The sequence below is a fragment of the Stenella coeruleoalba genome, assembly GCF_951394435.1.
Source record: "Stenella coeruleoalba genome assembly, chromosome: 4".
NCBI classification, from domain to species: Eukaryota; Metazoa; Chordata; class Mammalia; order Artiodactyla; family Delphinidae; genus Stenella; species Stenella coeruleoalba.
Genome location: NC_137149.1, coordinates 77,301,640 through 77,328,880, shown reverse-complemented (window position 1 = coordinate 77,328,880; position 27,241 = coordinate 77,301,640). Strand labels below are relative to the sequence as shown.

At 36.5% G+C, this 27,241-nt stretch overlaps 1 protein-coding gene across 16 annotated transcripts in view; it reads right to left on the bottom strand.

The window, feature by feature from the left end:
• The window catches only part of LOC307185259 (uncharacterized protein), a 1,189,055-nt gene that overhangs the window by 52,630 nt on the left and 1,109,184 nt on the right, over positions 1-27,241 (bottom strand). For 14 of the 16 annotated variants that reach the window (XM_079919222.1, XM_079919221.1, XM_079919216.1 and 11 more), the window contains one exon: positions 27,015-27,122. In XM_079919222.1, the coding sequence (XP_079775348.1) occupies positions 27,015-27,122 (108 nt within the window). Of the gene's footprint in view, positions 1-26,875; positions 27,123-27,241 lie in introns of those variants that run through there. The other 2 variants (XR_013827927.1, XM_079919220.1) reach the window with 1 other exon arrangement.

Genomic DNA, 27,241 nt, shown 5'->3' with positions numbered 1-27,241 from the left:
TAGCAATCCCGCTACTGGGCATATACCCTGGGAAAACTAAAATTCAAAAAGAGTCATGTACCACAATGTTCATTGCAACTCTATTTACAATAGCCAGAACATGGAAGCAACCTAAGAGTCCATTGACAAATAAATGGATAAAGATCTGGCACATATATACAATGGAATATTACTCAGCCATAAAAAGAAATGAAATTGAGTTATTTGTAGTGAGGTGGATGTACCTAGAGTCTGTCATACAGAGTGAAGTAAGTCAGAAAGAGAAAAACAAATATAGTATGCTAACACATATATGTGGAATCTAAAAAAAAAAAAAAGTTCTGAAGAACATAGGGGCAGGACAGGAATAAAGATGCAAATGCAGAGAATGGACTTGAGGACACGGGGAGGGGGAAGGGTAAGCTGGGACAAAGTGAGATAGTGGCATGGACTTATATATACTACCAAATGTAAAACAGGTAGCTAGTGGGAAGCAGCCAGTGCTTTGTGACCACCTAGAGGGGTGGGATAGGGAGAGTGGGAGGGAGACATAAGAGGAAGGAGAGATGAGGATATATGTATATGTATATCTGACTCACTTTGTCATAAAGCAGAAACTAATACACCATTGTAAAGCAATTACACTCCAACAAAGATGTTAAAAAAATAAAATAAAATAAATTTTTTTAATTAAAAAAAAAGAAGGCTACTTGTTGGTTATACATATATTCTATAAACAAGTCTTTGATTACTTAGGCCTTGTGGTACCGTGGCTTTGGAACAATGCTAGGCAGGGGATATAGAGAAGAAAAATGTAAACCCTGCATGTGGTAGATAGGATAATGCCTTCCACCACAGATGTCCACAGCCTAATACCCAGAACCTATGAATAAGTTACCTTACATGGCAAAAAAGACTTTGCCAATTTGATTAAAATAAGATTCTTGAGATGGGGAGATTATCTTGGATTATTCAGGTGGGCCCAGTGTAATCACAAAGACCTTATAAGGGAAAGAGGGAGGCAGAAGAAATGCAGTCAGAAAGACATGATGACAGAAGCAGAAGTTGGAGTGATGTGCTTCAAAGATGAAGGAAGGGACCATAAGCCATGACATGAAGAAGCCCTCTAGAAGATGAAAAAGTCAAGAAAATAGATCCTCCCTATACACTCCAGAAGGAATGCAAGTCTGCCAAAAACCTTGATTTTAGCCCATAAGATTAATTTCAGACTCGTGACTTCCAGAACTGTAAGATAAAAAATTTGTGTTGTTTTAAGCCACTAAATTTGTGGTAAATTGTTACAGAAGCAACATGAAATTAAGAAACTGCTCAAAAGAAATGTATAGTCAATATACTATATACACAAATTATTCAATAATTACAATACAATATCAGGAGTATTATAGAGTTTTTAGACACCAGTGTAAGTTCAGAGAAAAGACATCGAACTTTCATTGCTTATGGAAGACTTTCTGAATAAGTAGTTATCGTTAATTTTGAACTGTAAGTAGAAATTAACCAATATCCTTAACCAATATCACTGCTTGTTCTTCAATCATGTCACTCCCAATGCCATCTTTCTAAAATATAAATCTGATCACATTAGTCCCACATTTATCCCTCAGTAGGTTTCTATTGCCTATAGTTCTGATACTTTTTTAAATAAACAAATTCCCCTCAATTTATCTCTCTAATCTCTCACTTTACTATAAACAACAAGGAAAAAAGGGAACCACCTTCAACATTTTGCTTGAAATTTCCTTTGCTATATAATCAACTCCACCATTTATCACTTCTGCTTTGCACATAACTGTAGGAGACATTTTCCTTAAATAGTCTGTGACTAAGAAACAAGAATCCATAGCCTTCAGTTTCCAATAACATGTTCCTTCTGAGCCCTTAGTAGTAACAAACTATAGTCCAGATTTCTACTAAAAGCCTTTTCAAGGCGATTTAGGCTTTCTCTACCATGCTCTGCAAACTCCCTCAAACCTCCATACCTTTGCAAGTTCCAAAGCCACCTCCACACTTTTAGGTATTTGTTACAGAAGCACCCTGCTTTGCATACCAAAATTGCTGTCAGTTTTCTATTGCTTAGTAACAAATTTATCTCAGATACAGTAGCTTAAAACAACACACATTTATTATCACCTAGATTCTGTATGTCATCTGTCAAGTCTTGGCTGCAACTTCTGCTAAGGATCTCAAAAGTCTGCAAAGCGTTAGGCTGTACTCCCACCTGAATGCTGCACTGGAAAATAATCCGCTTTCAAACTCATTCAAATTGTTGGCAGAATTCATTTCCTTTCAGCTGGCTGTAGGCTGGAGTTTGCTCTCAGGTCCTTGAGGCCACCAACAGTCCCATGCCTCGTGGACTTTCTTAACATGGACACATACTTCACCAAGCAAATAAAAAACTCTAATCTGATAAAATGAAGATTTATATAGCATAACATGATCCCAGGGATAACATCCAATCACCTTTCCTATATTCTATTGCTTGGAAGCCATAGGTTTTGCCCACAATCAAGGGGAGAGTATTATACCACAAGTTGACACCAGGGGTTGAGAAATCTTAGGGTCTTTCCATCACAGATAATATCCAACTTCTCTATAGTAATACAAGCATTCGTAACGTATCCTTGGACTGACTTTCCCTCAAGGGTCAAGGAAATGATTCCCCAGCCTTTTGCTTTTTAATTACCAAAAATATTCTTTAATTTAGAATCCTCAATATCGTCTTTATAATTTTGACTTTAAATGAGTACATATGTATTCTTTTGTGGCAAAGTAGTATGGTAGAAATAGCTTGGATTATGAATTAAAACTGTCAGAATTATTATGTGGATTACTGACTTGTCTATAGCTCCGTTTTATATTCTTATATACCGTGAGCCAAGCCATTTTAACTCTCCGAGCCTAAGCTGCTTCATTGGTAGAATCAGAATAATCAACAAGTTATCAAAAACTGTGTATGTATATATACATATATGTGTGTGTATGTATATACATAACTATATATATGCATATATATAATGTATATACATAAATTAATACACGTATCCTTTGTAAACTTTAAAGTTCTGTGCATATACTGATTCAAATAACATTTGTAATCATGATATTAATTTTAAGGTATGACCTGTGAATGTTGTCTCAATTGCTAAAGTCTTTGGAAATTCTAGAAAGATAAACTAGATAAGTGCTTTGTTTCATTACTTTATTTATTATTGTTATTTTTGTCTCATTACTTTTCAAAAAGATTTTATTCAGCAATCATCTATTTTGTACAAACCTATTTCATCTAAACACAATTCCTCCTCTGAAGTTTTTGCCCAACATCCTTTGGTTTTCTCTGATTTTCTCCTAAATACGCAGTAATATTAATGGCCCCTATTCTCTCTAAATGGTAGTTTACTTTAATAGAACTAGTTTATAGATAGTCAAGTAAAAATATTTTTTTCTTTATCAGCCTTTAAGTTCAATCTTATGTTCAATCTTTATGTGTTTAGTTTAATCATTAGTTATATTAATTAGCATTAATTAGCACAGATTCTTTTCTTTTTAGCTCTTCAACTCAAGCCCATTCTCAGGTGTTAAAATCCCTAAGAGTATGTAGCTTATAGTACTGCAGGTTTCAACTGTCTTCAACTTTCCATTATATTATTGTACTTTAATTAATATGATGATAATAATTATATATATGCATACTTATAAACATATTTTCTATTTTTATTTTAAGGAGTGCTATATTTGAAAGAATTACCATAGCAAAAATGATTCCAGATGACACAAAACCAGATTTTTATTGTCACACAGAGTAAATCAATTGGTTTCTATTGAATGAAAGTTTAGCCCCCCAGAAAATGGAATGCTTAAGAACATGAAAAGGTAGGACTCAGGAGGGAGAAGTATTTTTTATCCACATTAATGTATTTTCCTAAAGCAATACCTGAAGTAATTTTAAAACTTCATTTATAGCCATGAATGGTTTATTTTATAACAAAATTTAAAATATGACTGTGGATTTCTTATCTATTTAATTGAAATGTACAGTGAATTCCCTCTGAAAGCCTTAATTTTGACCTATCTAAATACATAATTTCATTCCTGTGTTGAATAGGAATTCTCATCATTTATTTAGATTCTAATTTTGCTATTTCTGCTCATTATTTAGCCCAGAAACCTACTTAAAACATAAATTTATATAAATAGTAGAACTAACATTACTTTCTCCCTTTATATTTATTTTCAGATTTGAAAGATATTAAAGAAAAGTGTAGACTTTTGATACCCTTACATACAGGTCATTGACCTCTCTAAGAATTACTAAGGAATAATGACAAGATAAAGAAGTGGTAAATATTTAGATTCTGAACTCTTTCAACTATAAGATGTTAAGGTAAGTATTTTTGAAATAGTATTTGACAAATGTTTTAAAATTATATTGCCCTTGTAAGATACTGTAATGATTATTGATGACTTTTGGCCCTCTTCAAATGGTGGGGAATTCTTCACACTAAAGCTTTACTCTTAATGTTTCAAATACTTTCCCAAACTTTTTCTCCTGTTTAACATTTATGGGACACCTGTTACCTTCAGGCAGCTAGGAAATCAGTTCACTTGCAAGACAGGAAATAAATCAGACAATAGGACAGCTACAAATGCAATGGTGGACTCAAAATAGAACTAGTAATAATCAGCTAACTTTTCCACTTATAGAGTTTCTCAATATTTATTAGCAGATATTTATTCCACAGGTATTATCAGCTTATAATTATAGTTTTAGCAGTAAGATTTTTTTTGTCACTTGAGTATATTTGATTATGAAATACATCAAGTAGTGAATCAGTAAACATGTATTTATTCAATAAATATTTGAAGAGATGCAAATGTGCACAACTTAATGGAACAAACAATAAGATCAGAACTGAAGATGAATAACATCTAGTCTATGCTCTCAAAGGATGTATAGCCTAGTTCTGAAGATATCTATGTATAATTATAGTAAACATCAAAATACAGTTAGTGGGGTAAAACGATATAAATAAAACCATTATGGTCATTCAAAGAGAGGGGAAAAAAACATTTTTTTGCCCAAGATCAGAGAAATCTTCTTGAGGAAGGTGGCATTCTGTTATGCCTTGCATGGTAATAATTTTGTTCTTTTACATAAATGTTAAGTGAAACCAGTCAATCTACCCAACAATGATATTAGAGCTTGTGTAAAGCAGGAAGGAGAGCTAACAGTTACTGAACACCTTCAATGAACCAAGTGCTGTTTTGAGACCTTTCTTAGTTTTTTATTGTGGTATAACAAATTATCACAAACATAGTGTCCTAAAGCACCACAAATATATTACCTCGCAGTTCTTTTGGTCAAAAGTCCAACTTGGCTGGCTGGGTTTTTCTTAGGATATCATTAGGCTGAAATCAAAGTGATACCTGCTCTGGGCTCTTATTTGTAATCTCTGGAAAGAATCTTCTAAACTTATTCAGGATATGGGCAGAATCTAGTTCCTTGGGGTTGTAGATCTGAAGTCCCTGTTTCCTTGCTGCTATCAGTCAGGGGCCACTTTCTGCTTTTAGAGGCCTTCTGTATTCTTCTCATGTAGCCCCCTCCAAGTTGAAAGCAGCAACGGGGTATTGAGTCCTTCTTATGCTTCAAATCTCAGACAGCCCCTTCTGCTGTATCTGTCTTCCTCTTCTGCCTTAGTCTTATGCCATCACCAAGAGAAATTTCTCTGATTAACGGCTTATGTGATTAATTTAGGCCCATCTAGATAATTTCCACTTTTTTTCAGATAAATGGTGCCATGTAACATGACATAATCATCACCCTTACAGGTCATGAGAATGAGGACTTGTCTGATTCCAATGTTCAGGTTTGAAATTCCACTGACTATAAATTAGTAATGTTCAAAGGTGTGAAAATAATGTAAACCCCATACTTACCAAGTCAGAAATGTAGCATTTATCAAATAGACTGCTTTAAAAGAAAATTGTGGTTCTGAGCTATTTCAAAATTAAAATCCCTGATGATAACACACTGAAGAAGCTTCATATCCATAGAGAGGCACATCAAGAGAAAATGGGCACTCCAAGGGGATTCATGCTAGATCTACCAATGCAGCCCTCTGTTGCCCAGAAGAACAGAGGGGCACCTGGGATTCCCCAGACCCACTCATTTATCCACATGGGCGATTACAGCATGGACATGATACCACAAGACCAAGTTGATCAGAATTTCAGGACCCCTGATGAAAATAATGGCCCCAGAGAATCTTTAGCCAGATCCTTTATCAACCTGGATGATTCCAGAATGAACTTGGTACCACAGAATCCAGCTGGTCTCACACCAAAAAGAATAAAATACTTAAAGATAAACTCAACCAAAGAAGTGAAAGATTTGTATAATGGAAACTACAAAATGTTGCAGAAATAAATTTAGAGAAGACACAAGTAAGTGGAAAGCCATCCTGTGCTCATAGATTGAAAGACTTAATATTGTTAAGATGTCAATACTACTCAAAGCAATCTACAGATTTAATGCAATTCCCATAAAAATCCCCAAAATGGTGTTTTTTTCAGAAATAGAAAGCTCTGTCCTAAAATTCATGGAATCTTAAGAGACCCTTAATAGCCAAAACAATTGTGAAAGAACAAAGTTGGATGTCTCAATACTTCCTGATTTCAAAATTTAGTACAAAGCTACTGTAATCAAACAAAATGGTACTGGCATAAAGACAGACATACAGACCAATAGGAAAAAATAGAGAGCCCAGGTACATGCCCTGAAATACATGATCAAATAATTTTTGACAAGGATGCCAAGACAATTCAATGGAAAAGACTGTCTCTTCAACAAATGGTGTTGGAAAAACTGGATATCAACGTGCAAAAGAATGAAGTTGGATTCTTAGCATATGTAACAATTAACTCAAAATGTATCAAAGACCTAAATATTAGACCTAAACCTATAAAACTCTTAATAGAAAACACAAGGGAAAAGCTTCATGACACTGAATTTGGCAACAAGTTCTTGGTTATGACACCAAAAATAGTGGTAACAAAAGTAAATATAGATAAATTGGGCTGCATTAAAATTAAAAACTTCTGTGCATCAAAGGACACAGTCAACACAGCAAAAAAGGCAACCTACCTAATGGGAGAAAATATTTGCAAATTATTTATTTTATAAAGGTTAATATCCAGAATATATAAAGATCCCCTATATCTCAACAAAAACACAAACAACCCAAATAAAAATGGGTAAAAGTCTTGAAAAATATTTCTCCAAAGAAGATATACAAATGGCCAAGAACCACATGAAAAGATGTTCCATTTCACCAATCATCAAAGAAATGCAAGTGAAAACCACAATGATATACCACCTCATACCCAATAGGATGGCAATTATTAAAAGAACAGAAAATAACAAGCATTAGTGAGGATATGGAGAAATTGGAACATTTGTGCACTGTTGGTAGAAATGTAAAAAACTGCAGCCACTATGGAAACAGTATGGTGGTACCTCAAAAAATTAAAAGTAAAATTTCTATATGATCCAGAAATTCCATTTCTGGCTATATACACAAAAGAACTGAAAACAGGGACTTGAACAGACATGTGTACATCCATAGCAGCATTATTCACAATAGCCAAAAGTTGGATGCAACCCAACTGTTCACCAACAGATGAGTGGGTAAACAAAATGTGGCATACACATACAATGGGACAGTATTCAGCCTTATAAAGGAAGGAAATTCTAATATACAATACAGTATGGGTGAAACTTGAGGAAATTGTGGTATATATTGATAATAAGCAAGTCACAAATAAGGCAAATACTGTTATGATTTTACTCATATGAGGTATCTAGAGTAGTCTGATTCATAGAGACAGAAAGTAGAAGGGTGGTTACCAAGGGGGATATGGGGAATGTGGAGTAGTTGCTTAATTGGTATAGAGTTTCAGTTTTGCAAGATGAAAAGTGTTCTGGAGGTTGTTTGCAAGCAATGTGTGTATACTTAATATTACTGAACTGTACACTAAGAAATGGTTAAGATGGTAAATTTTATGTTATTTATTTTACCACAATTGAAAAAAACATGATTTTTAAAAAGTCCTTGATGATTTTTAAATAGAGTTTATCTACTGTTATACTATTGTTTAAGGTAATGTACACACACACACACATAAGATGTACGGAGTATAAAAATGGAGCCATCAAGGAGAAATCTATTCTTAATTTTATAGGAGGATCTGGAAATTTCTGAGGGAAAGTCAAAGTTGAATTCATTCAATATTGTTTTCACATAGGCTATTTATTGGTTTATATAAATATAAACATCATCCACATCATTACTCATGTGGTACCAAGCACCTGCATATTTGGAAACATGCTACAGACATTTCTTCTCACTCCCCTTGGATTGATAGGTAGGCACAAAACACATTTCAATTTTCTCTTCAAGAGTTTGCCAGACTATACTAGAATATCTATACTCAGAGTATTTACATTTTACTTAAATGCCATGACCCTATTTCTTTTAATAAAAAGTTGTTGATCCTTAAGAATATATAATTCTGAACCAAACTAATTTTCATTCAAGGACAGAATGCATGTGTACATATGTTTTAGGGGCATTAAAATATTAGAGAGGATACTATAATTTATAATTATGTAACATTGATTATCTCAAGAGAAAGAAATTGGAAATGTAGGTTTGGGATAAAGAAGGCTTATATTATTCATGTTTTCATTATATACCTCTTATTACAAGTATTAACTTTTTAAAGAATCCATCACAATATGAAAAAAATCTTATTCAAATTATCCTTTTATCAACACTATACTTCTTTTTGATAACCATGTCTATATTTTCTGGAAAAAAATTTGTCTTTAATTCAAATGCAGAAATCCCTCAACAAGATCTTTACAAGTAGAAGACTTACATAATTTTTATACTTTGGGTTATTTCTCTACAAATGAATTGAGTCTGTTCCTATTATGGTGGCCTTCAATAAGGTATTTAATTTAAAACTCAAGAAAGCTCAAATGTTCGAGTCATGTAGAAGTTCAAGCGTAATAACAGTTGATCTGGCCTTAATTTTAGCTGGATTAAAGGCACTGGAAATTTAGTCATTAATAATGACAATAGTATTTTGTATTTCTGAACCACTTTAAACTTTACAGAGTCCTTTATTTTCATTGTATGTATAGAATGATCCTTGTAGTTTCTGCCATCATCCATGTCTCTGTGATGAAAAACCTGATAATAAGATGTTGGATAATTTACCAAAAGTCAAAGCTAGTGTGTGTCAGGGTTGAGAAGAAATTCAGAGGTATTTGAATCTAATTCTAGTTTCTTTTTCTTGCTTCTGTCATATTTCAAAACTGGCCATCAAAGATGGCCATTTGTTGGGTTTTTGTAGCAAACTCTAATTTGCCAGTCTTTCCTTGATGCTCTCTCTGTCCCAGAAAAGGAAAGTTGTTCTTTCTCCTGACAAGATGGCATGCTGCCATTACAACATCCTTTAATAAATAAACACATCTATTCAATGTCACAACAAGTTAGAAAGTACTTATTTCTGTTCAGTGAGCTGGATGAAATCAATAATCACCAGGGAGTTGCCACTATAATTCATTAAGGCCGTTCACTGGGCCTCAGTAATCAGAGCAGAGAATGGAGCCAAAATCTGGATTCACTAGGGAGAGAAGGTTAGGATCAAATGTCTCAGCTCAAGTGAAAATAGTATCTAGTAATCATTGCATCACAGCCTTTTACACTTCAAAGAGCTGAATCTCCTTCTCAATAATGGAAGAAATGGTTCCAAAATCACCCACTAATTTTGAGAATTCAACCTAGCATTTTAAAAAAGAAAAAGAAAAAAACAAGGCCGACAGAAATAATGGCAATGTTTTTTGAGAAATATTGTGATATTCTGGTCTTTTTGGTCCCCAGGCCTACATCATTGGTCACAACTTGACAGCTTGTTTATTTCACAACTTACTACATTCAGATTCCTGTCTCAAAGTCTCCTTTACTCTTCTACTTCAATGTTGGAGGCTGCAGGACACATTCTTTGGTTATCTGTCTTCTCTATATCTAAATTCATTTTTCTTTTAGTTTCACAGTTTTAAATAACATTCAAATGTCCAGGAATCCTGAATTTATGTCTCTATCCTACATTGTTAGCTGGGTTCTTTACTCAGACATCCGATTTGACACTACAAATTGACAATTACATTTGGATGCCTTAAAAACATTTCTAACTCCTCATGCCCAGACCTGAATTCCTCATTTCCCTCCTAAAACCACTCTGCTCAACCCATCTCAGTTGACAGCAATTCCACATTTCAGTTGCTCCATTTCTGAAATTGAAGTCGTACTACATTTCCCCCTTTTTCTCTTCTTTCTTTCTCTCTCTCTCTCTCTTTCTTTCTTTCTTGGCTGCTTTGAGTCTTTTTTCTGCGTGTGGGCTTTCTCTAGTTGCAGAGAGCAGGGGCTACTCTTTGTTGCAGTGTGCGGGTTTCTCATTGCAGTGGCTTCTCTTATTGCAGAGCACGGGCTCTAGGCGTGTGGGTTTCATTAGTTGTGGCACATGGGCTCAGCAGTTGTGGCTCACGGACCTAGTTGTTCCATGGCATATGGGATCTTCCCGGACCAGGGCTCGAACCCATGTCTCCTGCATTGGCAGGCAGGTTCTTAACCACTGCCCTACCAGGGAAGTCCTCTCCCTTTCTCTTAGACCTGGCCTCTATCCTGGGAAACTGTGTATAACCCTTTGAACATATAAATCAGATAATGTGAATATTATATTTAAAATCTTGCAATGGTTTACACAGAATAAAAGCCAAAGTCCTGAAAATGGCCTTCAAAGGCCCACAGAATTTGGCCTACATTTATCTTCTTACTCACTTCACTCCACATCCTGGCCTCCTGCATCTCCATGAACATACCAGGCCTCCTGCCGCCTTACAGCATTTGCCCTGGCTGTTCCCTCTGCCTGCTGTGTCCTTTCTCCTCCTATCTAGAAGACCATCTCCTTCAAATCCTTCAAGTCTTCATTCAATATCCAGATACTCAGTGACCCTTTTTAAAATTGCAACTCGTAATCCAGCAAACTCCACTTTTCTAGCTTCATTTTTCCGTATATCTTATACCATCTTCTAATCTGTTGATTACTATGATCATTATTTACTGTCTATCTTTTCTCCATTAGAATGTAAGTTCCATGAGGGACTGGATCATTACTTTGTTCATGGATGTATAGTAACCACCTAAAGTGTCTGACAGATAACAGACACTCAGCCATGTGGTAAATAAATCCTTCTTCTAAAGAAACTTGTCTCTTTAGATTGACACAACAATTGTTTCTCTATATGTCCTATAAAACATGTATATGTATATACATACATATATATGTGTATATATTTACGTTCTTTAGTTCCAATATTTTAAAAATGATGATTGTGTCACAAACTTTGAGTAAAACTGGTCTATGACCAGTGTATATAGTTGTTTACAGAACCACCTTTGTACAAAACCCATCTCACATCATGATAAGGGCTTTTGGTAAACAGAATAATGGCATCCCCAAAGTGTCTGTATCCTAATCTCAGAAACCTGTGAATGTGTTACCTTACATGGAAAAGGGATATTACAGATATGATTAAGTTAAAGGTCTTGAGATGGGGAGATTATCCACGTGGGCCCAATGTAATCACAAAGTCTTATAGGAGGGAAACAAGAAGGTCAAAGTTAGAGAAGGGGATGTGACATTGAAAGCAGAGTTGTTCTCATCCTATTCCCCAGAAGTTGTGAATGTTGATGAATATGCCAAAAGGGACTTTAGAAGTGTGACTAAATTAACGACCTTGAGATGATGGGGTGATCCTGGATCCAGGTGGGTCCAAGTAATCACACAGGTCTTTGTAACAGGGACTCAGGAGGAGTCAGAGGAGAAGCAGATGTGATAATGGGAGCAGAAATTGGAGTGACCACTTTGAATATGAAGGAAGGGGCCCCAAGGCAAGGAATACAGGCAGCCATTAGAAGTTGAAAAAGACAAGAGAAGAGATTCATCCCCCAGAGTCTCCAGAAGGAATCAGCTAATACCTTGACTTTAGCCCAGGGAAATTGATTTTAGACTTCTGACTTCCAGAACTGTAAAATAATAAATTTGTGTTGTTCCAAGCCACAAAATTCATAATAATGAGTTACAGCAGCAATGGAAAATTGATACAATATGTAGAGAAAAAAGAGCATTTGCCAAATCAATAACAGGTGCCGGGGAATGTATATATTTGCTCTTACACCAAAATCTCATCTGCTATAGCAGCTGCAATTCGAGTCACCCCCTCATTAAGTTTATAATTATCAGTCACTTTTTTAAAGATTCATTTTTCTTCTACAGAGGCCAAATTGGTGAGTACAGCGGGAATGTGGTAGTGTTAACTGAAAAAAACTCTGAGCACCAAAACTCTCCATCCAAACCCCTGTACTGAGACCCCTGTACCAAACTCCAGCATGACTTGTAGCAGCTTAAGGTGCTTCCCTAGGATGACCCCACCCCCATTTAAAATGCCTGCCTAAGAAAGCTCAATGCTGCCAGAAGAATTATGTTCTATGATAGGCTCTGAACCCCCTTTAGAGCAGTTATTTTAGAAAACTTATAATTATAAATCCTTTCTCTGCCCTTTTGAGATATTAATCTTCCACCCCCCAGAACTGTCATCCTAAGGACCTGGTAGTCCTCTCTTTGAAATGCAAATATTCAGGGAGATAACTCTCTTTCTTCCCAGTCCCTGTGGGAGGGGAAGTTCTTAAATTCTAGGTACCTCACTCCAACTTGTACAATTATTCCCCCTGCTTGTCACAGAAATACCAGAAGTTTGTTTCTCTTCTAGACAAGCATCAATTAGTAAACCCAGATAGCCTGGCCACATGGATCAAACCTCCCCTTAAGGCCCTTCAGTGTCTTTCCTATAGCATACCCAGCATTTCAAAAGTCTCTTGCCTTTTGTTTCTGCAAAGTTGAGCTCAGTTTATGCTGAATTCTCTTCCAACTCTGGTAGTTATCGCTGAATAAAATCTGGCTTTACCACCTTTAACTTCTACCCAACCTTGTTTCTCTTTGACAGTAGGAATCACCGCCCCTGAATTTCCCAAGTTGATGGTGTCACCAGTCTTTGCAATCTCTCTAGAAATGAGGTATTGTTTTTGTTTCATTTACTATATCTATATCTATATAGATATAGATACATAGAGAGAGAGAGAGAGGGAGAGAGGAAGAGAGAGAGAGAGGTAGTTCTAGTGGTTTCTATTTGTCCTTTCTTACCATAACAGCCCTTACTTCAAAGGTAATGGAATAAAATACAGAGGCTCCACCAGCTGTTCACTATGTCTATTTCAATTATACATCTGGAACTGAGGAAATAACCATAGAATGGGTTCAGGGACCTACTGGGCACACTGTAGGCTTAACTAGAGGCAAAACTCCCTTGATCACCTGACCATTAGCCTCTACTCTAACTATTAGCCACTGCTTTAACAGTGATGTTTGGGTCTCTAGGTCTTAATTTCATTTCTTATCCAGTATTTTGTAATCCCTAAAATGTCTGATTAGGCTCCCTTCCTTAATTCACAGTTATACTGGAAAATGGCTACAGTTCTCCTTAAAGAAGGCAGGGAGGAAAAATTAGCAGTATAAAATGTTGGCAGTGTACCAGGGTTCTTCCTCAAGAGCACATAGAGTTACATTCCTTCAAGGAGTTCTAGGTCTGTGAATTGGTTCAGATTTGGGAATTAAATGAAGGAAGGGCCATGGTTCTTTGATTCGATTATTCCAGTCAAACCTCTGTTCACTAGACCTAGAGCTTTCCCATTTATACAGATCAAGTAACAATGTAGTTTTCTGCTCATTTATTTCACTCCAGGGACACCAAAGATCAACTAGCCAACACCATATCTCTATAGGTCAGAATATTCTGATTACTGCTTTGGCTTTACTGTCCATTACAGAAACTATGACCATCTTGTCTTTGGCAATTAAGTGCTGCCACTTGGTCCCTGTACCCTGGGATCCAATTATCCCCATGGAATTTAGGGAATCCCAGTTCTATGGTAGCAATTCTCAATATAATTTCTGACCCCAGCTAAGAGTGACCACAGAGCTCTTCAAGGATGCTGAGACTTCTTTCACAAATTTGTTTTTTACAGGTATGGTGAAGAGCATATCCTCTGGATTTCCATGAAGGTGGGTTGGCAAGACTTATGCGATAAATGCCCTCTAGCAGTTCTAAGCCTTTGGATACCCTGATCTACAGTAAACCAACTAAGTTCTGGCATATTGGCTTTATTAGTGTAAGGCATCTTTGTGTGTGTATCTATCTTTAGTGAGTGTAAGGCATCTTTTGATCCTTATTTCAGTCAACCAACCAAGCAAACAATCATTATTAACCTTCTCAAGCTAAAACATTGAATCTGGAGCCCAACTTCATATTTCTTCAATCTGAACACTCCTCTCTTAAGCTTTATCCCCACATATTGGTAAAATTGTGCAATTTTTTTAGTGGGCATCATACTTCCTCATGGGACACATTTTGTACCTCAGATCCTTTGGGGCCTGATGGGACTTTAATCTGGTTATGAATCTGGACACAAGGATAGGTGGTAGGAAAGGCTCTGAGGAGGAATCATCAGTGTTTTGCAAGGCAACTGCCTCACAGGAACAAATTATAGTTTCTTTAGGTGAGGGAGGCTAGTCTTCTTAGGCAGAGCTGATTCTACAGAAGACACAGCATAAATTAGGGTTTCAAGGTTCTCAGCTCTACTGGAATCTGTTCATTTGCCCCCATGCCAAATTTTACTATTGCATTCCTTCTCAATCTTTGCTGCAGCTTGATTGAGAGTGACTTTGAGACATTGGGAATTCAACTTGCATTATTATTCAGCCATCTGCAGGGTTAGACATTGAGTGTGGTTTTCAGAAATATTGGTTCTGGAGATATGAAAGATGTAGGTTTCCTTCAGGGCAATTATAGAAGCTTTCAGTTTCTTTGAGCTGAGAATTTAAAGCATGATCATACCGTTTTCTTTCCTAAATTATTCAGTGTGGTTAGAAGCAAAAACCAAGCCCATTATACTCTTTTTATTTTCACTTAAGTTTTTATAGTAGTGAATACTTTGTTACCCAGTGCCTTGCTTTTTATAGGCAATTGATTACAGGTATCTATACATGATAATTTGATTGACCACTTGCCATGCATGCCATGGATCACCCAGTGCCCACTTCACCACTGGAAATATAAACATTAATGTGTTTAAAGCTAATAAAATCAGAGAACCAGTTTCAGAAAACCCTAAAACGATTCAGAAAACTCATCCTCAAAATTCTGGTTCTCTGAGGTAGATTGATGAATCACCCCAGTTTGCCCAGAATTGTCCCAATGATAGTACTGAATAACTCACATGCCAGAAAACACCATATTCCTAGAAAATCAGGACAGTAGGTTACTCTGCAGCCACTCTTTGTTCCAAATTCTGTGTTCAGGGTTTACTCAGAGAAGCAGAACTATAAGAACTGTGTGTGTGTGTGTGTGTGTGTGTGTGTGTGTGTGTGTGTGTGTGTGTATACATACATATATATATACAGTTCCTTTCCGCCCTCCAAAATTCACACAGGAATCTTTCTCTTGTCACACCATAAGCAGAAAGGGAATTCTGGGAAATAACTTCAGCCTAACCACATTGACAGATTTCAATGCAAAACTACAGCAATATCATTAAACACCATATCCTCTTCATTCCCAGGGAAAATTGTTTGCAATTTATGCTTCTTTTAAGGAGTGTCTACCTAAAAATTGCAATACAATATCTATTCCATGTATCTGGAAACTAACATGCAGATTTTTATTTCATAGTATGTCTTCATGGAAATACATACATTTGGACTTGGTTCTAATATGTAGCTTTTTTGTTTGTTTGTTTGTTTTGTTTTGTTTTTTTTGCGGTACGCGGGCCTCCCACTGTTGTGGCCTCTCCCGTTGCGGAGCACAGGCTCCGGACGCGCAGGCTCATCGGCCATGGCTCACGGGCCTAGCCGCTCCGCGGCATGTGGGATCTTCCCGGACCGGGGCACGAACCCGTGTCCCCTGCATCGGCAGGCAGACTCTCAACCACTGCGCCACCAGGGAAGCCCCTAATATGTAGCTTTTAAAAAATTATCAATGGTTATTTAGGTCACAAGTATAGAAAACTGGTTCTACCTAATTTGTTAAGCTATGTGAAATATGACTTCTCCCCACGAACCCTAAATTTTCATTCTTGTTTTTGTGGAGTTTTTTTGTATTTCATTTGCCTAACACAATAATCTCCTTATTATAATAATTTCTTTTTTTTTTTTTTTTTTTTTTTTTTTTGCGGTACGCAGGCCTCTCACTGTTGTGGCCTCTCCCGTTGAGGAGCACAGGCTCCGGACGCGCAGGCTCAGCGGCCATGGCTCACGGGCCCAGCCGCTCCGCGGCATGTGGGATCTTCCCGGACCGGGGCATGAACCCGTGTCCCCTGCATTGGCAGGCAGACTCAACCATTGCGCCACCAGGGAAGCCCTAATTTCTTTAATTGAGGTCATTTCAGAGAATTTCTAGGCCCTGTTTTCATTTCAACAAGAAATATTTAATGAAGTTTTTAATGACATTAGGTCTACAGAATTTTTATATGTCCTACTATCTAAGAAATGTTCACAGTCTTAATTTAGGGTATTCACTACCTGCTCATCTTTGGTAGGGACATAACAAAAAGATGTTCCTTGACCTGAATACATTGAACTGCACTAGTGGAACTAAAATGGGAACGAATCTGAAGGAATCTCTTGAAGCCACATCAGGGGAATTAAAACACTGGGTAGTTTCATCATCATCCTGACCAAACATGAGGCACTCTGAGATAGGAAATATGATTATGAATTGCAAGTTCAAGACATTGGTAAAGCAAGGCCTGAACCTTATACAAGATAAGGACAGGGCTTCTCCGGTGGCGCAGTGGTTGGGAGTCCGCCTGCTGATGCAGTGGACACGGGTTCGTGCCCTGGTCCGGGAAGATCCCACGTGCTGCGGAGCGGCTGGGCCCGTGAGCTGTAGCCGCTGGGCCTGCGCGTCCGGAGCCTGTGCTCCGCAACGGGAGAGGCCACAACAGTGAAAGGCCCGTGTACCGCAAAAAAAAAAAAAAAAAAAAAAAAAGATAAGGACAAAGCAGAAAGAGGAGGATTAATTCAAGAAGATAGTCCCTCGGTAGTAGAACTGAAACACTCTCCAATACTCCCATACAACTATTAACAGATATAAATAAATCATCAATAAAATGAAACCCATATTAAATACTAGTTGAAGTGATCTGGTTACATGTTCTATTACTGGGAAAAATTTGGAAAGTATTATTTGGACTTAAATCATGTGGAATCCAAAATATTTTCATTGTGCTATCTAGTTTTATTTTCCTTTTAGTATAGAAGTTATAGCAATTGTCATTTTAAAAAAGAATGTTTTTTAAGTATACGTTTTGGTTTCCTCCAAATTAAAAAAAAATGATATGTAAGAACTCCAATTTCACTTTTTAAAAATATTTAATATGCATGAATTTGTATGTATAGTCCTGCATTGCCATACGTTTTCTTTATATACATCCCAATAAAATTGATTTAAAATATCATAGCAATAAAATGTAAAATACTATATTTAAAAATATAATTATTTAAAATGCTATATAAACGTGTTTTCATGACTTTTTTGTACTTGAGTAGATGGAAATGTATCTTATTAAAATTTTTAGTGTTTATTTGAAAATTGAAGCTCACAGTTGCAATGAAGCAAAATAGCATAAAATAAAATTTGTTTCAAATTAAAACAACTCTTTATTAAAAATGTTTTAGATTAGTTTACTCTGTCAATTAAATTACATGCATACCTTCAAATAATTTTGTACTCATATGTCAATATGTCCGCTAGAAGAAATTTCGTCCCACAGATGATGACAAGTTCAACTTAGGTCTTGCCTTTTCCCAAATTCTCACATTCAGTTTTTCAGAATGGTCTGAATTAATGAGTCATTTTTATGATAAAATGCTGAAAGAAATATTAAAATGATGAATCTATCGCAAACTTAGGAGAGAGCTGGTGTCGTAAAAAGAACTTAATACTTCTAATAGTAAATAATTCTCTCAACTGCTGAATTTTCAGTTCAATACCTTCTCAGGAAGATGTCAGGATGAAGCATTAAAGGTTGCTTGACTCCATCAGAATGGGAATAGAGTGGCAATCTTGAGGAGAAAGGAACTGGAGGAATCAATAAAACTCCACAGGATGGCTCCATAGAGAGAGAATGGAACTAGTAATATGAGCACTTAGGATAGACTAGATGTTTTTAACCTATTTTTCATTTAGTTCTTACAATAAAACTACATATTATTAATTTTTTTCAATGTGAGGCTAAGGAGAACGTGGTTTAAAAAGCTTAAATGACTTAAAAAATAAGAATTATAATGTGCTACCACAAGATTAAAACCAATATCTGTCAGAATCGGCTGCTCAGAGTGTGATCAATGGCTCAGCTGTGTTACTGTCACTTGGGAGCTTGTTGGAAAAGTCCACCTTGGCCCCATCTCAGATGCACTGAATCAGTCTATAGGGGTGGCACTCAGAAATTTGTTTAAACAAATTTTCTGTGTGACTCAAATGTATACTACAGTTTTAGAAAGTCCTACCCTATACCACACAGGGACTTAGAATTGGGTTTCATTTATCATATTTACAACAATATGTCCTGGTACAAACCACTGAACTCTGTATGTCATTGCATCATCTTTGAAAAGGTGAAAAAAAAAAATATCCTCCATGCCTTTCTTATAGAACCTTTAAAAGAGAACAATATATTCTGCAAAGCATTATAAAATCTAAATAGCAGAATGTATTTGTATCATCAATCATAATTACTATAATTATTTTATGTCACCTTGTATGACATATTTTTGTAAGTTAAAATTATTTAAAGAAAGACTCCACAATACCATCCCCCAATCTTATTATTTCATCTTTTGTCAAGGGTTCCTAGCAATCGCCCTTGACCACAAAAGTAACTGATGGCCTTGTAAATATGATTATCTCATTTGAGGATCTGCTTTCCCAACTTTAGAAACAAACGATTAGCTTCCTTAAGTTATTAAATTCAAAGCTGGAGTGGGGGCTTCCCTGGTGGCGTAGCGGTTGAGAGTCTGCCTGCTGATACAGGGGACGCGGGTTCGTGCCCCGGTCCGGAGGATCTCACGTGCCGCGGAGCGGCTGGGCCCATAAGCCATGGCCGCTGAGCCTGCGCGTCTGGAGCCTGTGCTCCGCCAAAAAAAAAAACCGGAGTGGAACTGTTACCTTTTAGGAGAATAAGATTTTTGGATTGCTTTGTACTATGTCAATCACTTGCAAGATTCACTATCACTGTCAAGTTTCTATATACCATGGGCAATCCTCTTAGATCAGAGAAAGGGTTATATTTACTAAATTTCCAAAACATTTCCCTAGACGTTCTGGTTACTACCTAGGAGTAAACAAGGAACAAAATGTGCTTTTAGACTTCCTCCTTAGGATGGAAATTTCCAAATTAGAGGGGCCCCTATGGTAAAAGTAAAGTTTTCCTTGAAGAGGGAAGGGGCACCCCTATCTTTGATTAAGATGCCTTCAAACATATTTCTTTGTTCCACTTATTTCTGTGAATTTTATAAGGTGAAAATAAGTGAAGTAAAATGTTTTTACTGAGGCCCTTGCCTTGAAACCCTTGAAATAAGATGGAATGACATGAAAATAGGGATGAAAACATATTTAGGATACATAGACAAAATTCTGGAAATGCACTAAAAATGTGTGATCTGGCTGACAGAGGAGAAATATGAGATTAAAGAGATGAAAAATTCCTCAAGAGATAAGTTGGGGTCTTGAGTTTTAAAAACTGAGTGTGATAAAGTTGGTCGAATATTACATTTAGGCTGCTCATCCTCCTTCCCAAGTCTATTGAAGGAGAGATTAATCCCTCAAAGAGAACACTGCTAACACTTCAAAAATCCAATTTATGAACAATGTTCAAGTGTCTGAGGATACACATTTATAATCTTAACAACCTCCTAGTCACTCAAAACTTGGTGGAAACACCATTCATTTTCAAATATCAGAGGATGTCATATCCTGAGGAGAAAATTAACATCAGAAAGAAAAAATATTATGAAAAACTGAAGACAGAATAGTAAAAGATATAAGGACTTCTGTTCCCTTGACAATAATGTTTAGTTGGCTGGTATTAGGGCAAATATTTTGGGTTTAATATTTTGGTTGGAACATTTAATAATGACCTTTTCATGCTTTTTATTAAGTACCTAAGGATATGGAGAAGATCTGCTTCAAGGTAGATGAAAGTGTCAGGAGAAAAAGTCTCAAAAGAAAAATTATAATGATTATGTTTCATATGTAAAGTATGGGTCTCACATACTAAAATGCATCTTCTCAAAACATAAAATTAAAATACTTAATTGAACCTCACAGACATTTAAAAATTATTAATGTCACTAAGTTTTCATTTTCTCATCTGTAAAATGATAACAGTTATCATAGTTGCTACAAAGATTAATGAGAAAATCATAAAAGTTGTAGCAGAGTTCATGGCATAGAATAGGTACTTGTTAAATGTCAGTTATACTACTACTGGGACTTCAAAGACCATCTTAACGATTACCAATATTAATATCAGTAATAATAATTTATGTTGTTTCTAAATTTTTATTGGCACTCAGTTTTTATATATCCTATTATTACAACCTCCTGTTTGCTTGAGTACTTGTCCATAAGAACCTAAATACAAGACAGGTGTTTAAAAACTATTTATTCTTGGTTTTCTTTAAATTTGCTACAATAACCTATACCACAAAGTCTCCCAAGAAATGCAATCAAACAGCTAAAATTTAGAAAAAAATGTGCCAATCATTTTCTTTGATAAAAACATAATAAAACAAATGGAAAAATTATTTGGCAAAATTCTTTTCTGAAACCTGTATTGTCATATATAGAAACAATCACTATTAAAGGAAAAAGTTTTACCTGTGTTATGAATGGCTTATTTTAGTTAAAAAAAGTGTAACAAAACTGGACACAATGTTTGCTGTTGACATTTTAACATAAGGCATAAAATGTTGTTAGTTATTAATTCTGTTACCTTCCTGTACGGTTTAATTTGAGCACCCATTCTATGTAAGGCACTTAGACACATGTGCCGTATACATTTTGAAGGTTTAGTGAAAGGAATTATGGTATACATTAAAAGAATAAGACTGCGGGGGCTTTCCTGGTCGCACAGTGGTTAAGAATCTGCCTGTCAATGCAGGGGACACGGGTTCGAGCCCTGGTCCAGTAAGATCCCACATGCCTCCGAGCAACTAAGCCCATGAGCCACAACCACTGAGCCTGAGCTCTAGAGCCTGTGCTCCGCAACAAGAGAAGCCACTGCAATGAGAAGACTGCGCACTGCAACGAAGAGTAGCCCCCGCTCTCTGCAACTAGAGAAAAGCGCATGCACAGCAATGAAGACCCAATGAATCCAAAAATAAATAAATAAATAAGATAAATTTATTAAAAAAAAGAATAAAACTGTGATTTTTAAAAATAACCTCAAGTTAATCATTGGAGCTACCCTAAGCAGAAAAAAAAAAAAAAAAAGGAATTAGTGAAAGGATAGAAAAAGAAAAAAAAAAGCAGGTTACTTCCAAAGGACTGAAATCAGGAACTATAAAGCCAAAATGAATTTCCTCTCTTATAGTTGCCTCTGCCTTTCTCTATTATTTGCCTCAGTTTTCAAGGCTATACATCACATGGCTTCCCACTCTCATAGCTGAGTATGGACACCCCACAGTTCCTGAGTTTACAATTTATAATTCCAGCTCATACAGAGAGACTCAGCAGTGTCCTTGAATCTCAATCCAGAATTCTCAGGGACAGAATATGATTGGCCCAGCATGAGGCAGCAGCTTATCTCATCTGATTAATTGCACTAAAATGACAGTGTCACATAGTACAACAATAGCACTTAATCCCTGGGGGTCAGGGAGGCAATTCTCAGTAATAAGAGGCCATTGTGAAATGGAAAAATACCCTCAAATGTATCGATAGCATTTAGTATTATTCTTGAGGCTGAATACCCAGTGGTTTGGCCTATACTAGCTACTTTCCGAAACTCATGTTCATGCCAAACGACTTCCAATGTTAAGATTCTCTTCCAAATGCGCCCTAGGACCTTACTACACGCAGTGACCTCACTTCTTCCTACAGTCCAATAACTGATTGGAAATCTTTTGCCATTCTTCATGAGACATATTGAGTAAAGGCAAATTTAAAAACGAAACTAAATTTTCTTGTTGGTATTTCTGCACTGCCATTGGTTAAGCATGGTTTATAGATGCTGATTAACAATGCTATTCATCTTTCACAGGCAGAATTCCAGTTATGCTTGAAGCCTAACAAAAGCCCCAATGATTTGGTTAGACTACAAAAGTCAATTCAGTGAGAAATATAAGGGCAGTTGGGTCAGTTGTATGCTATTGTATACAGAGACCAATAAAAGCAACAACAGCCACAAAAATCAGCTGATTGGTTGGCTGAATATTTTTTTTAAACAGTGACTTGGAATGACATAGAGACAATTACAGAGTTAGAATTGGAGCATGCCCTTGTTAAAATTCTGAGATGTCCAACACAGTGACTCCACTTTAGCTTTCATGATTTTCTAAGTATCTTTTTAAGCCCTTCTACATTTTTTGTGCATTGTCTTCATTGTACCTCACCGCGGACGGTCTGATGATTTGAGTACTATTGTGTCCCCACAGTAACTAAAACTGATCATGGGTTACATGCACTTGTCCCTCTCTTAAATAGAAAATATGAGCAATTGAGCAAGATAGCCTCAAATCCACTTCAAGATATTAAAATCTGAGAAATTTTATGATAAATAATACTTATGATTTTAGACTAATTTTTACATGCAGCATTTGGCTTTTGATAAGAATAACATTCAAGATTTCTCTGAGAACCAGGGGAGTGCTTTTTGCCTCTATGAATAGTAATGACTGTTTAAAAGCTGCATATGTTTTTGACTCCAGAGGTAGCTGACAGTAGTTAAACAGGATAATCCTCTTGGGGATATTTACATTTCTAAAGAAGAAGCTAGTGAAGAAAACAATTAACCCAAAGCATTAAGTGAATGATATGTGATGGCAGCCAACAGATAGACAATGTGGACATAGGGGTTGCTCCAGCTCCTATGTCCATTTACATCAACCTGCAAAACTGGCACATAACGTGTCAAATGTTTACAAAATAAAATCTGTCACTTATAAAATTTATCTCTCTGTATTTTATAAAAGCAATCTTAATGTATTACAGCTTGTTATTATTCTTCAGTCATGTCTAAGTTTGAATTGGAATTTTAACATAAAATGTTGCTTATCTTGCCTAATTACTCCAAAATTCATCTTTGGGGATGACTATATTGAAGCGTAAAATCGGACGGATAATTGTGTGTAGTTTACTTTTGCTCTTCTGCTTCTGAAACTCCGGAATTAGGAACTGTTTTCTGATTTTCCAATGTAGAAGCTGTGACAACGATCAGTATACTTCCTTTTCAGTTCTAAGTGCATGCTTTTTTTTTTTTTTTTTGCGGTATGCGGGCCTCTCACTGTTGTGGCCTCTCCCGTTGCGGAGCACAGGCCCCGGACGCACAGGCTCAGCGGCCATGGCTCACGGGCCCAGCCGCTCCGTGGCATGTGGGATCTTCCCGGACCGGGGCACGAACCATTGTCCCCTGCATCGGCAGGCGGACTCTCAACCACTGCGCCACCAGGGAAGCCCTGCATGCTTTTTTTGAGGTGCTTTTTATGATGATGATTCTACGGCTGAATTCTGTAAACATTTCTCTTTAGCTAACTAGAGCAACGTTAGGCATTTTCATAGAGGATAGAGGAGGGTCATTGTGAAGATATAGCACAAGTAAGATGCTTTTCTTCCTATGATGTGCTATTGTTTTGTGGGCATGCCTGCTAGCAGCTGGGCCTGTGGGAGGTCCTGTGGTGGTTATCTCAGTGGCCCTTGCACACCAGGCCTGGTTCACCTGGACTTTCAGCAAGTTTCCTGGCCCCAGCGGACTGTTATTACAAACCAGCTTTGGCCTGCCCATACTCCCTTGTGAATTTCTCTGTCTCCTGTTGGTTCAGCCTTCAGTCCTCACCTATTCCTTCCGTCAAGTTTCTCTGCCTCTGATAGATTGTGTGTTTCTGTGGCAGCCACACACTCTTCCACAAGTTCAGAATCTCAGGATTGATGGAGGTGGGGCCAGAGGATGTTTCCCTAAATTTTTAGTTTCTTCCTTGCTCGCTTTTTCTCAGCCCTAGTGGGAGTAGTTGCCCCCTGCGTTGGCTTTTCTGTATTCCTAGAGTACCAGTTTGCAAACCTTTTAGAAGTTACCCTTTTTACTAGTTCATAATGATTTGCATTAAATGGCCCATGTTCAAATTGCTGAGGTAGTTTTTACTTTGTGACTGATGGAAATGCATATTTGTATTTAAAAAGTCACACTGAAAAGTTTAAATTGTGTTGGTGGTGAATCCTTTCTAAGAAAATATCAACAGATCTCAAAGAAACGGAGTTCGAAATACCAATTCAAGTAGGTGTTGTTCATTTGTTTTAATACCTGTGTTTTAGGTTTCAGAGAAAATTGTGGGAAGGAAAAGACAACATTTGGTCATAAAAGGTAAATATATCCAGGTAACTACTGTACTCATTACTTGACTCAATATAGAAACAGCGTGTCCCTGTGTAAGTGTTTTATACATATTAGAAGCTTTGAGAAGGTTTTTGTGACTTTGAAGAAATCTCCCAATGATACTCATTTCCTTCATTTCTTTACTCACTTCTAACAAACGAGAGAACAGTAACTGAAGCAGCTTAAAATAGTTAATGGGATACGGTTGCCATGTAGATAAGAACTCTCTCAGGAAAGTAGCCTATATCCTATGAGACACTCCTAAATCTTTTCTATTTGGGGTTTTAGTTATATGACTTCCCATATCATCATGATATTATACAATTACCTTAGGCAACTTTAAAGCACTGATACTTTCATGTGAAGTGAAGAACACTTCAAGCCTCAGAGCAGTGGAAAAGATGCTTTAGAGGTGGTCTGGTTAAATCCAACTTCCTTCCCCGAAGCGGAAGACACTGAAATCACCTCTAAGAAATCAGTGGAAATCCTAAAGTTAAAGACCCTAGAAAGGAGATTCCTTAGCATCTATCTCCTCCCAACATCATCCCAACTCCTATTAGCTCATTGTAGTGTTCACTAACTCACACTATCTCATTATTTCTACCACCCATAACTGAAACAGGAAAATCTGTAATGTTCCTTCACAGCTGTCTCTCTCTCACATCCCATGTACCTCAAGGTCAGAAGGTAGAGATGGCATCCTCACAGCTCTCCAATGCCTTTTCTAGGTAGTTGCTCTACCAGTTTTATAGGTCCTGCAGCTCCAATGAATTAATCATATCTAACTATACACCTCTTCCTCCTTCATTGCAGCAGTCTCCAAATTTCCCTATCATTACCATTAATCAATTAGCCATTAATCATTAGTCATCAATCAATGAAGACTTCTAAATCTATCCTTTCCAACCTAACCCTTGTCACTATTTTAACATGTCAATGTCCTTGAAAATGAATTTTCCAAAAAATACTAGCAAATCAGTCTTTCTCTCCCCTTAAGACTAATAACCTTATCCTTCTTCTCTGCCACCTGATCTTATATTCTTCCCATGACCTAAAACTATTTCATTTCCTAAATTGTTAACTTAAACATGCCATTCTCTGGCCACAATCTCTTCCCTCTTCAATTTCCTGCTCTTAGTCATAATGCAGACCCACAGTATATGATGTAAAATCAGTGCCATCATCCGTTTATTTTTTCCATATCCAGCTTTAATTCCAAGCAAAAACCCCCTCATTTCAATCACTATCTTGAAAATGTCCAGATCCCTGCACCACTGCTTTCCAATTACAATCTTATGGCAAATCTACAACCACAGTGAACCCAATCAGAAGCTTTGTCCTTGACTATAACCAGGAAGTTGGACATTTCTGGAGAAAAATCACATACCTGAGAAGTTTATAATAATTTGTGGTTTTCAGTCTCATAAGGGACTTCAATATTTCTCAGAGACATCACAATGTTTCTCCAGTAAGTTGGCTCTCCTTAAACCTCTGACCTCCTTATATTTCTCTGTATTAAGAATATTACTTTTCCTCTGCTACACTAACAAAAATAGAAGTTTCTATCAGATGCAAACTCTGTCAACATTCTGTCTCTAATAAACAGAATGATATGCACTATAAATATTCTCCTCTTGCCCTAAAGCTATAATGTGGGAAAAAGAAAATATCTCTCTTACTTAAGTTCAGCTCTTTATCTCAGCTTTGATCCCAAATTCTTTGGAACTCTTAGGACTCTTTTGCTATAATTTTCTTTTCTGTCTCTCAGAGACATTTTCAATCCACTAAATTTCTCCCACTAGAATTCAAATATGTTTCCGTCAATAGTTCTCATAATGTGACTCTACAATATAATCACACGGAGTGCTTTTACAAATGCCAAGCAGTTCTGATTAATTGGCCATTAGTAGGTCCTGGACATCTTTTTAAAAAAATATTCTTTAGATTATTTTAATGTAAAGGATTGAAAAGCATTGTTATAATCTCTCATATAATTAAAACTATCCCTCCCAGTACACCTGTCTCTTCCAGATATTGTTTTTCTTCCCTTCAAAGCAAAATATCTCAAGAGTAATTTACACTGGTTGTCTAAATGGCTTTCTTCTTTGCTGACTTATCAACACTTTTCACAAAATCTTCCCTTGCCAACCAAAAACTGGGCACCATAAAACAAAATCCAGTACATACCTTCAGTCCTTATTTTACTTAACTTCTCAGCATTTGACACGTGACCATTTGATATTCTTGCAACACTTTCTTCTCTTAATTCTTCCTCCTCTAGTTCCATCTGCCATTCTGAAAATAGATTTAGAAACTCTTTTATCATTGTTTCTCTTACATACAATCTTTAGATATTGTAACTCATAATTTATTGGGATTCCTGTAGTATATTAAGTATTAACTTTAGATCAATA